The 12,730-nt window shown below is 43.1% G+C and overlaps 1 protein-coding gene across 1 annotated transcript; it reads left to right on the plus strand.

The window, feature by feature from the left end:
* Positions 1–1,519: 1,519 nt before the first annotated feature.
* LOC133484190 (rho-related GTP-binding protein RhoA-D) lies at positions 1,520–12,698 on the plus strand. Its single transcript, XM_061786420.1, has 5 exons — positions 1,520–1,677; positions 7,370–7,527; positions 9,359–9,479; positions 9,731–9,861; positions 10,063–12,698. Exons 2-5 carry the CDS (start codon positions 7,372–7,374, stop codon positions 10,234–10,236), a joined length of 582 nt encoding a protein of 193 aa, XP_061642404.1. The 5' UTR covers positions 1,520–1,677; positions 7,370–7,371; the 3' UTR covers positions 10,237–12,698.
* The last annotated feature ends 32 nt before the right edge of the window (positions 12,699–12,730 follow it).

Consider the following 12,730-nt stretch of genomic DNA (forward strand, 5'->3'; position numbering starts at 1 on the left):
GAAAGGGCATGCTCGTTATCATTATTATTATGCCTGCGCACGTTCGCTAGTCACTTTGCTAAACTAGCATTGCAACTGTTAGCGTGCTAGAATTCCTACTATAGTGCTAAATATTACACGAAAACAGGACAAAATGTAACATTTTCAGCAATCTGTCTTCGCACTTTGGCTCCACAGGTTTGCTATCTTTGTATCTGTTAGCACATCAACTGTTAGCATCTTGGCTAACAGTTGGTAGCCTATGCCAGTTTACACAGCGTAAGACGTAAAATCCTTTTGTGAATTTGTTTTGGCGCTTTTGTTTCTCTGGTTTCTATCTTGCTGTATGCTAGCATACCAAGTGCTAGTATGTTAACATTCCAACAGTTTTTTACAAGATATACGTCCTGAATACAAGGCGAGATGTAAATTTCTTATCTAGCTGCCTTAGCATAACATCCATTTTACGTACCGCTTATCTTCACTGGGATCGCGGGCGTGCTGACTGGGTGAGAGGCAAGGTACACCCTGAACAGGTCGCCAGCCAATCGCAGGGCACATATAGACAAAACAACCATTCGCAGTCACGTTCACACCTAGGTCTTCAATCAACCTACCATGCATATTTTTGAGATGTGGGAGGAAACCGGAGTGCCCGGAGAAAACCCAGCCAGTCACGGGGAGAACATGCAAACCGCACACAGGCGGGGCCGGGATTTGAACCTCGGTCCCCAGAACTGTGAGGCAGATGTTGGTTCCAAAATTATTTAATGCAAATAATGAATCTTTGTTCATCTACTGGAGTGACAGGCAGAACTATTAAAAGCTCTTCCACCCGACGGCAGAAGGTCAAATTATCTTGTGTATTCGCAACAAAATAATAGCTTCGTGTTCAACCAAAGAGGCCTAGATTTCACAGGAAAGACATTTGTGAGTAAATTGAGACATGGACAGTTATTATTTGTGACAATATTTTTAAATATGTGTTTTGGCTCAAAAATGTAAGGAATGCGCTAGTGACTAATATATTTTCAAAACGTAATAAAATATGCATCATCATTGCCCCATGCTGACAACTAAAGGAACTCGAATAATATAACAACAATAACGGCATCATCGTAATTGCTGGTCCACGGGGAAGTAGATAGTTCCAATTTTGAGAGCTCCACGCCCAGTGGCACCAGCAGCCAGCCAGCACCTCCTGTTGCACGAGTAGCCCTTTTCCACTTTGCAGATGATGTCATCCTCGACCAGTGGGGAGGCACGCGAATGACTCCTGCCGCCTTGCAGCAGCAGCAGCAGCCCTTCCATCAAAGTCACGACATTTACCGGAAACTACAATAGTTTGCCTTCGAAACAAAGGTCAATTTCGGAACCATATTATTGCAGTTCAGATAACTTGTCCCTAAGTGGTTATATAACATTTATAAACACTTATTTTTAAATATTATATAAGTCATTCAGTCGACTTTAATATGGAATGGACCACATTTTTGTGTCGGTGGAATATTGTATTTCGGAAACCTAGGCGGAAGCAGTTGGCTAACATAAGCAGTCTAGTGGGTGGTGCTTGATCGCCTCGCGGTGTAGCGTTCGGCGAGCACTGCGGTGAAGAAGAAGACGAAGAGCCAGTCACTGGGAAACAAGCACAAACGGGAACTAATATCTAGGAAAAGGACTCGAGTGACTGCGGAGAAGGTAGTTGACATTTCTTTTCGTGAAACCCCCCCCCCAAAGCTTTTACTTTTATTCAAATACTCCTTTCGCGTGACACGGTAGTTGTGACTCATTTAGGGTGGTGGCCCCCGCTCCAAACATTCGCCCTTTTCCCCTCTTGGACAAACTGACCTCCGTAGTGTCGTCTTAACCAATTGTTGACTTTTGTCGTAAAAGGGAAGAAAGTTGATAGCTTTAAAGTGTGAAGAGCGGATATATTACACACCAGCCGTCGCTTTGTGCACTTTATTCGCCGCGACGACCTTTTTAAGGTAAATCTAATGAGTCGTCTATTCCTGGGAGAAAAAAAAAAGCTAAAGTTGCTCATTAATTGAGCCTTCACTTTTTTTTTTTTTTTTTTTTTTTTTTTGGGAGGGGACAGGCCATGTAGCTTCTCCAAACTGAACAAAACTTATGCGAGCCTATTGTATGTGTTTAACGGTAACCTTCTTTGGAGGATTTGACCATACGTTGAAAAATTTAAAAGGTCATAGAAAATGCGTTTTCTCCCACAAGGAAACGTTTACCCCCCCCCCCCTCCAGGAATGTCCCCATGGTATCGTCCACATTCCCATGGCAATGAGGGGATCACAGGATTATGTCACAGATCTTAAACATTTCCCATTCTAGTTGGTGTTTTCCGACACCTGAGTAAGTTATTTATTGAACTCGTTAAAAGCTTCAGAAAAGCACATCCGTGCAATAAAACACTTTACTGTACACAGTGACTCCCAGGAGGGGCTTTGTTCAGGTACAACCTGTGGAAGTGGCCAAAATCCCCAGAAAGAGGGCAACTTCACTGCAAAAATGTGCGTTTCACTAGCACAGGTTCTCGATGGATTCTCGTGTGGCCTGTCATGATGGGCATGCGATGTTGTGTTAACCGGGTGCACTGGCGGCTTTTTCGTGTTTCACGGTGAATTATCAAACTTTGCTGCCAAGTTTCAAAACTTCCACAGTTGAGCTATGCACAACCTGTTTAGTATATTTGTTTGTGGTGGCCATCCGGAGAATTCCAGAGGAGGAATAATGATAAAGGCCAAATTCTCTGGAAAAATGTCAGCGTCAAACCAAAATGGCCAAACTATTTGTACGTTTCGTGGGAGTTAATACTTTATACTGTTTCGTTTTTTAATTATCAAACTTCGCCACCAAGTTCCGCTTACACAATTTGGTTTAAACTCCCAACTTTTCCAATTAAGTGTTGCCCATATGTCTTAGTATATCCTGGTTCAATTGTTGCAATTTGGGGAATTCTCGAGGAGCAAGCGTTCAGGCCTGCAGTTGGCTGGCAACCAGTGCAGGGAGTTTTTGTTGGAATGTACAATCAATAAAAATATGAGGTGATAAACTTACCTAATGACCTGGTGAGAACGGTGACATTGGAGGTGTGTTTTTCAAGCGCAGCGATGCAGCCTTCCGTATGGGACACCATCATCACATGTTTACCCTTGTCCAATTCCTTCTTTTTAACTGGTTTTGCTAACCGGAGCGCAATAATCCGCCCAAGAAAACTAAGCGTGAGGCTGCTTTGTGCGTGCACAAGAATATGATTGACACACGCTTTGGTCACGCCGTCTCTTCTCTGATCGGCTGAAAATCCTCAACGAGCGGTCTTAAGAGTGCTTGAGAAGACTTTACCCCCAAAGTTCCACTCTAACATTTGCTGCTAGCTCTACTACCCTAATCGCATCGAGGCATCGGTTTGATGCTTGAACACAGCATTTTCTAATTGGGGAAATGGGAAGTATAAGCTCAGTTCTGTACGTTCACATCCATATTGTCTATTGCACTCTGTTACGAGATTACTTTTGGAGGGTGTCTGATCCTGCACGTGATCTGAGTTTCCCGTCAGATTTAGAGCGATAAGACGTTTTCTTGTGCCGCTTCAAGTTGGTGGGGACAGCTGGCTTCCCCGGCTGATCCCGCCTCCACTTATCAGACAGCCATTGCTGGCATACTTTTTTGTATCGTTTTGAGCGTTATTGTATGTTCATTTTGAATCAGATACATGAAAGTGACAACAACGCAAAATGTTTTTTTACATTTTTTTTAATGAAACTGTTTGTTTAAAGAGAGTTTCCGATTGCAATCAATTATACTTGGAATAATATCTTCCAGTCAAAACCTGAAGAAAAATATGACAGCTTGCGGCTAGCGTGAGAAGCTAACGTAGCAGTTTGCATCTTCACTCAGTGCTCCTTCTCGTCAAACATCACAAATGACTCAATGGACGACACTAGTCACGGAAGTTAAAATGTTTGTTTGATATCAAACTTGATTGAATAAAAATGTTTTTGGGTAGGAATCGCATTCTATTACAAAAACAAATGTAATTTTTTTAAAAACAAAACTCATTTAAAATTGCTAATTTTGAATGTTTAGTGTCACAAGATAGCACACATACAATTGTTTTTGTTTAAAAAAGGTACACTGTATCTTATTTTTGAAATTAAGATACACTAACACGCTGCTTTTACGCTGATGTAGACTGCTTGTTTTCTTTAAATGTATCTATCTTTGAATATACATTATCACACAATTATTTCAGAAACAAAAACATGTAAAAACAACAAATATTTGTACTTTGCAGTACTAGTAAAAAAGAAAAAAATATATTAAAAAAAAGTAATGTACCACACTACTTTTATTTAAAAGATGAGCATTAAATAATAGGTAATATAGGGCTACAACTGATTATTTTAATAATCGATTAATCTGTCAATTTTTTTCAATTAATCAATGAATTGAATAAAAAAAATTTTGCATTCATTTGTGGGACATTATTTCAAATCGGCAGTGTGGAAAAGTCCTCAAAAAGGTTGCTGCATGAACATCCCAGAGCTCTTAAAGTAATAAGTTCCGATTAAAAATAAAACAACTCAATGTTGAGGTCATTGCTGTAGCATAGCCCATGGGCTAACCACACAAAAACATACAAATGTATGCTATACAATATCTGCAAAAAAAATGGTTTTTGTCATCCTCTGTCACTGCACTTTGTCTCCCCTCAGTCTCAGCTGCCACATTACGATTTTCAGATGTGTCCATAACCTCACCACTTTCTCTCTGTGACTCTAATAACAAAACAATCCCAGTCCTCACTCTTTTGCTCTCTTATGCATACTTGATTTCAAAACATGACTCTTGTCTCGTCATGCTACTCATTTTCTGAATCCAAGGAGTCAAGTTCAGACAAACGTTCAAGGAAGATAATGTTCAAAATCTGCATTGTGTTCCAGCGGCTGACAATACTTTAGAGGAAGAAAACCATATCTGTGCATCCGGATATTCTTTTGGTTTCAACATGTTTCAGAAACACAAGGATAACTCAGTTTTTCTGTGTCCGGCCATCTGTGGAAAAGGTTTGGACGTCCCTGCTGTCGAATAATGGTGCAGACATTAATTGTCAACCTCTGTCAAGCGGCCACATCCAATTGTGACTTCCCATAACACATTTATGCGTGCTTGTTGGAGCTCAGTAAACGTGCGAGACGACCCTACCTTGCGGGTCAGGGGTCTGCTTTGCGCCAACGGCGGTCAACGTGTTGCATAACGGCCGTCGGCCCCTAAGCCTCCTTAGGGAAAGAAAGAAAGAAAGAAAGGCGGCGCGTCCGCTAACCCGCCACATTGCTGGAATAGTTGCACCGCTGCCTCGGTGTGTCTCGGTGAATCCGTGCTAAACTGCCATTCTTTTCGTGCCTTTCACAATGCCCGCTTCATGATTGTATCCATTGCCAATTCATGTGTGATACACACCATTTACCACTTTGTTTACCATCTCAGTAATTCATTCAACACAAGGTATTCACATGTATAGCGAGGTCGTCAGACCGGAAAAGTTTGTTTTGTTAGAGCTGTTTGCTGTGTTGGGTTTTCCTTTCAATGAGCTCAATTAACAAGTACACTCACCAGACACTTTGGGCACATGGGCATGATCAACAACTCACTGTATTTGCAGTAAATTGGTGCATCAGAAGTGTAACGAGAGAGCTGAGATTAATTAGCTTTTCATTTTCAGGCATTAGTACAGTGTCCAAAGTGATCAGAATGTTTTAGGAGTCTTTTACACGCTGAAGAATCAGAATCACGTCAAACCCGATTTGATTTTATAGAACACGGTTCAATCAATATTACTATTAACTGGAAGAAAGTGGCAAATTCATTTGTTTTGTAAACTGATCTTGTCATAGAACTCAACTAAGAACAGTGTGCTATGATATTTTGTTCATTTGTTAACACAGACAAACCTGGAAGAAACCACAAACGACTCACTTTTGTTGTTTCCACCACTAGGTGAACTTCCTGTGAAAGCCTCTTAACTTTAAGGGCTACTTGTGTTTTTGTTTTTTTTGCAAAACAGTCTGTGCTTACATATGTGTGATTAATCATGCATGCATGCATGCGCGCATGTGCAGGCCAAGTGGAATGGCTTCCACAAAAGCTCTGCTACCCCCTGGCTTCACAGAACCGGAAGTGGATTGTTTTTCTTTTTGTGTGCGTGGGTCTCTCATGGCACTCGATCCAGCCGTCTCCATCTTAAAGTGTCCCACTCACTTGACACGGCAGAGTCCCGCTTGGTAACAAACCAAACACGTGAAAAGTTGAAAACCTCTCAAATGGAGATAAGCAAAGATGGGGAATTCAAATCAGAGCTTGTTCCTACGCCTCGTGTCTTATCTTTACCCTCCTCCTCCTCCTTTTTCCACTTGAAGCATTCCCGTCTGGTTTTATTGAAGTCGAGGTCTACAATGACGAGGCACATGTCAAGACCACCTCCCAGATCTCAAAGAAGGCCATTGGAAAAAAAATAAAAAATAAATAAAATACATTCTTGCTTTTACATCTTTGAGTATTTCAAGCCAGTCGCACAGCAAGTGAGGCGACTGAACACGACTGAATTAGACAATTGTGAAAAATGTAGTCGGCGACTCACACCCGCCCTGGGCAATTGACCTTTGCTCACGGAAAAATTGCAACCTCTGGTGTTTTTATAGGGAAACGCCACATTTTGAGGCACCACATATATATGATTATATCATTTTGGACGAAACCACAAACCCGGCACGATTGTCAAGGAAGAAGACGATCGCCCTGGCCACTCATCTATATTATTTGTAATAATACAAAGAGAAGAAAAGGCCAAAAAATGGAGAGTGGATGTTTGAGTGGCTCTTGGCAATTATCGTCCCGTTCTTTGACAGCACTTGTGCATTTTGGTGACAGACTCTCCACGTTTGACCTACAGCGAAAGGAGAGGTACACAATAAATAAATACATTTTTTTTATGGTTTGAATATGCTACATAAGAGGGGTGTCCGTCAGTAAATAAGAAAAACAATTGCCGTTGGCGACCAGTGGAGTAACGTGGAGTTTACCCTCAGTGAAACCAATCGGGTGGAAAGTGGCTAACTAAACACTTTGTAATGTTTAACGTGTATTTTTATATTCTGTATTATTGTTAATTCCTGTGTTGTCATTGCCCGGTGGTTTTATTTACATGCAATTTGGGCATCTGCGGGTTGTTTCATGTGTTCCATCAGCCTATAAGCCATATGAGATTTAAAAAATCGGGTATAAGCATTAAATCGGAATTGGGCAATTAATTTTGGCCCTCGATGGCCAAGTTGAACATCATTGTGTAACCCTCACGCCCCTCTTTGTGTCCTGGCAGATATGGCGGCCATTCGGAAGAAGCTGGTGATTGTCGGTGATGGCGCTTGCGGGAAAACCTGCCTTCTCATCGTTTTTAGTAAAGACCAGTTTCCCGAAGTCTACGTGCCGACGGTGTTTGAGAACTACATCGCTGATATCGAAGTGGATGGCAAACAGGTTTGTGGTGCTTGAAATAAAAAATTACGCACGGTTGAAGAAAGCAAAACAATTTTTTTTAAATCATGAATACTGTACTTGGGGCACAGGATACACCATTCATGCTAAAAATGTGAAAACTATTTAACTTCAATTAGAAATTGGACCCTAAGATACTGTATTGCCACGAATACTGATTACAAATGAACGATAAAGAACACAACAGGCATGAATTTGTGAGAACAAACAAATTACCTTATAGAATTGACCTGGGATCCATTTTGTTTCCTAAACCTAACTCGCTTCAATTGCATTTCTTCTGTGGGGCATGCGTTTAATGCTATCCCGCACATCATTGCATGAGTTAAAATAGGTTAATAACCAGATCATATTTTTTTTTTTCCTTCAAGGAGAACTATTATATGCTTTTATTCTCCACATTTTAAAACGGTCTTACTCCAAGGGATCAAGAATTACAGCAGAAGTTGACACTCTCTCTTTATATTTTTTTATTTTCTCATCAAAGTCCTGAGTGTCGTCTTGAGTGTGAGCCGTAGATGTCTTGTTCTGTCCGAGGGATTTGGTCCCTGCACACAGGATCACCACTTAGCAGCACAACAGGAAATGACTGTACCTCGCAGCTTCCTGTTCAGACGCGGAACGACGACAATCGTCCTCGCAAATTCCTGCTCCATCCCTCAGGACTTTCCTCCTCCTCTGTGATAAAAGTCTCTCATTTCCTGTCATTTTGGCACTTGGATTAAAGGAAACTCAAAATTTACGGATCCGCAGTGGACTTTGGTCCAGTGGGGGATCGCTGGGATATTAGAGGATTTATACCCCACCCGTCCCCTTAGAATTAGAACTGTTATACAACCAGCTAAAATGGATTTGTGCTTTCACTGAAATCTCTCACCTTCAAGCGGATTGGGGTTTCTCTAAAATTAGCCGTTACTGGTTCTGACTGTTTTTTTTTGCTCCCAAAAGCCCGTGGGAGCCAGGTCGCTACGCTTGCTCATACGTCGTGCTGCCACCTCCCACCCTCTGCCTCTGCAGACCTCTATTTTGGGACTGATGCCTGCGCTCTCTGGAAGGCATCGCGTTTGCATTTGAGTTTAAAGTGAATTTTCTTTGGTTTGTCATAGTCTGTTAAGCTTGAATCCACAAAGTCAGCTAAAAGAAGACTGAATGATTGCGGCAGAGGAAGAAGTGGCTCCTGTTTGCACGTGTGCACGCACAGAAGGTATTCGGTTTGGTGGTTGCTAATCTCCCACTTTCCCTAATCGAATTAATCAGCGGCTCCCAGGGATGAGGCCAAATGCCTGTGTAAATTTCCACAGCAGTGACAACACGCATAAGAAGCTGATTAGGTCTGAGTGAAGGTGAAGGGAAGCAACTTCCTCCAAATTTCATACCCCAGGAATATCTCACATCTACACTTTGACCTTAGCAACATTTTACAGAAAATTGACTTTAAATAGGGTGCATACACTGCCCACCCCTCAAGGTTGTAATTAAACAGCTAAGTAAATGTTTTATGAGCTGCCTATTTCAAAAAGTGGGTCTGAGCGAGCCGTTCTGAATTTTGCCGGGGTGTGACCTAAAGGTCCATCTGACTTACATAATAATGCCCTTTCTGCTCCTTTAAGGCATTTTGGAAAAATTTCTAACAGACCCAATGATCCATACGTTACTACCCCTGGCAGGAGATGAGACAACGCTCAACAGAACTAAAGCACTCACGATTGTTTGTCTTCTTCTGCACTAGTGATTCGTTACTTCTCTGACTAATAATGAAGGCTCTCTTAACGTTTTAACAACCTTTTCATGTTTCTTGCTTCTTTTTATGCAGGTGGAGTTGGCATTGTGGGATACCGCTGGCCAAGAGGACTACGACAGGTTGAGGCCTCTGTCCTACCCCGACACTGACGTCATCCTGATGTGCTTTTCCATTGATAGCCCTGACAGTTTAGGTAGGTTTGGATTAACTGGTAGTTCCCCCATGAGTCACAAAAAAAAAATGTTTGACTACTTGTGATTATGTGAGGCCGTAAGAAGCCCGATAGCAAGTGGGATTAACGCAGCTAAAAACGCCCTTGCCTTGAGCCGCCTGCAGAGCAATCCATCATGAGAAGTGACTGCACTGCCTGTCCTCCTTTTTATAGTCATCCCCCCTTGAGTATTTTATCTCATATCCTCTCGCTCTCTCTCTCGCTGGGGACAGAAAACATTCCTGAGAAGTGGACGCCTGAGGTGAAGCACTTCTGTCCCAATGTTCCCATCATTCTGGTGGGGAACAAGAAGGACTTGAGGAACGACGAGCACACGCGGAGAGAGCTGGCCAAAATGAAACAGGTACACACGGTCAGAGGCCTGGAGAATGTCGCCATTAGGTGTAGGCAGGCACCTTTTCACGCCTCAAAATCCGATTATATGCACGCTTACACTTTACACACACTTGTGATTTCATGTCATGTTCCTGGAAAGTTGAAAACCGAGGATCCCGTTTATCATCCATTCACTGCATACGCTTACCACATCCTGTCTAACACACAGGAGCCGGTCAAGCCTGAGGAAGGCCGCGAGATGGCCAACAGAATCAACGCCTTTGGTTACCTGGAGTGCTCTGCCAAGACCAAGGACGGCGTGCGGGAGGTGTTCGAGATGGCCACCAGGGCGGCGCTGCAGGTGCGCAAGCGCAAGAAGAGAAGTGCCTGCACGCTGTTGTGAGCCGTCCGTCCAGACGACTGTGAAAATCAAGAAATGGGAGGAGCGAGAGAGGAAAAACACAAAAAGGACTGACCTTTTCCCCCCCATGACATCTTTGTACTGTATCCTGCATTTCATAGTAGGAGTCAGGCAGGCGAATTATACGCAAAAACATACAGGAAACGAACTTTGTCTATATTAGAAATTGATGTTTGATAAAAAAAATCTTTGATTTGCTTTCCTTTGTCTTTAAAACAAAAAGCATGTTTTCTTTTCTATTTTGTAACCCAGCAGCGATTAGAAGCGCACGTTAGTATGCCATATTGCCGAGCGAGGGCGGGCAGCGTCCTTCCTCTCTAATATCGCGTCTCTCTGAGGAAGGTCCCGTCCAAAGCGTTTCCTCTGCTAAATCAGCGTGTGCGTTAACAGCTAGTGCCTTTTTGTATGTTTTCTACATCCCTGGTTACTTATCATTGTGTTGCGAATTACGCCGAGACTTTCGTTGAGAGCAACGAATGGCTGCTGTTCATGCGCTTGTCTCGCGCGCGTCAAGGCTAAATTGCCTCGACGCTTCTGTAATGTGACTAACGCGCAACACAGCAGTGCTCGCCACGTTACTCGAGATGTGCTTACTAGCTCGCGTCGACAATTGGCGCAGTGGAAAGCGGTCAAAACATCACGAGCCAGTATGTATGACTGACAGACCAAGCAAAAACTCCCCTGAAGCCAGAGGCAGGCATGATGGATTCCGCTAACTGGCATCCCCACCCGCCGCTGGTATCTGCGCTCGACTGGTTAGCCTGGAACTCGAGTCTTGTTAGCGTCGTCGGGTCGTCATTCTTTGCGTATTGGACGGGAGTTGAGTGAGTGACGCTGAGGAGTTTGTTTTTCCCCTGCTGGTGCCTTCTGTGTTCTGGTGTGCCATTGACATTCTCTACCAGACCTGATAGACCAGATGAGCTCGAGTTTCCGTCCATGCGGCTCAGATGCAAACATTTCATCTGCAGCGTACACCACTCAGAAGACATTAGGGATATTTCGGCTTTGGGGTGAAATTTCGGGATGAGTGGTCGGTATTAATTTGCCGTGTTGGAGATTGAGATCTGGAGATTGAGATCTGGAGGAGAAGCTAGTCTTGAAACTGAAAGACGAGTCGACTGAATCGTTTTTGTTTGTTGTTGCTGGATACCAGTAATCCGTTAATATCTCCTTAATGTGCTAAGATGATGCCCAAGAAGTTGATTGCGTAGAGAGAAACTTTGGAAGCGCGAGTGCGATCCCTGCGCAATTCAAACATGTCTCCGCCTGTATGTGAAGATGAGCTGGAATAAAACCAAGACTGTCAGCTTAGTTTAGCTTTTGCTGAAACAGAGTTTTGCAAAAAGTACAGAAGCTTTGAACAGTTGCACATGGGCATTCAAAAGTTTTGAGATGGGCAAATCTATCTATAACTTCACCTGGAAAGGTTAGAGTGCCTTTTAGGTTCATTTTGAAAGTTCACCCCAAAGCTGAAGATCGCTTTTTGTGAGTACTGTTGTGTCCTGAACTCTCTTTTGTGGTTGTCAAGTTGTGCATGGCTTGCAAAACGACAACCACGTCTTCATCCTTGTGCGGTGGAAACTCCAAAACGGTCAAAAAACACTTAACTATCCTGGCAATGTGTCATGTTTTAACACTTATTCTTAACTCGTCCACCACTGTACTATTATGTTGAAAACTGTAACTCTCTCTGCAAACACTCAAACTGAATGACCGCACAGCAAGGTCATGACAACATGACTACTGGTGGCAAAATTGGTGAATACCCAAGTCATAAAAACATTCAGAATCAGTTATTCGATGCTGGCTGAAATGAGGTGTAGAGAGGTGCGGTGCTGTCGCGTTATAAATAAAAATATACATTCTGGGAACAAATCAGACCATCCGACGGTTCCCTGAAGACATCGTCACTCTGCTCGAGGATGCATTCGAGGCCCGGCCAATAACCTTCCTCAGGCAGACTCGGACTGCATTCCCCTTCCCCCCCACTTGACTCTGTCGCTCATTGATATACTTTAACGCGTGTTTGCATTTGCATGGAGCCCGGTTGTTCCGATTCTGTCGCAGGATAGGCAAATGGATGTACAACAAAGATGCATTGTTGGCTGCAGCCACTGCACAATCATGCACAACAAGCACACAGACGCTACAAGAACGATACAAAAAGAAAACTTCAGTGCGCATAAATCTCGTCGCTGTGAAAACGTATTTATGGGATAACGGCGGTCATGTAGCCGGACGAGCCGCATTCCCAGAGTGCATTGTGCATGCGCTAACTTCTGCTCAGTGTCATGTCACTCTGTTTCTTCTCTTCTCTTCTGAGAGTATTTGGAATGACAGAATACAGATTTAGACGAGCTCGCTGGCGTACACAGCTCTGTTAACAGCAAATGTTTCCTCGCAAGTGAACATTGTTAATAAACTATTTTTGCGACAAGACCAAATGGCTTGTGAGAGGATTTTTTTGGGGGGGTAC

Source organism: Phyllopteryx taeniolatus, chromosome 9 (assembly GCF_024500385.1).
Source record: "Phyllopteryx taeniolatus isolate TA_2022b chromosome 9, UOR_Ptae_1.2, whole genome shotgun sequence".
NCBI classification, from domain to species: Eukaryota; Metazoa; Chordata; class Actinopteri; order Syngnathiformes; family Syngnathidae; genus Phyllopteryx; species Phyllopteryx taeniolatus.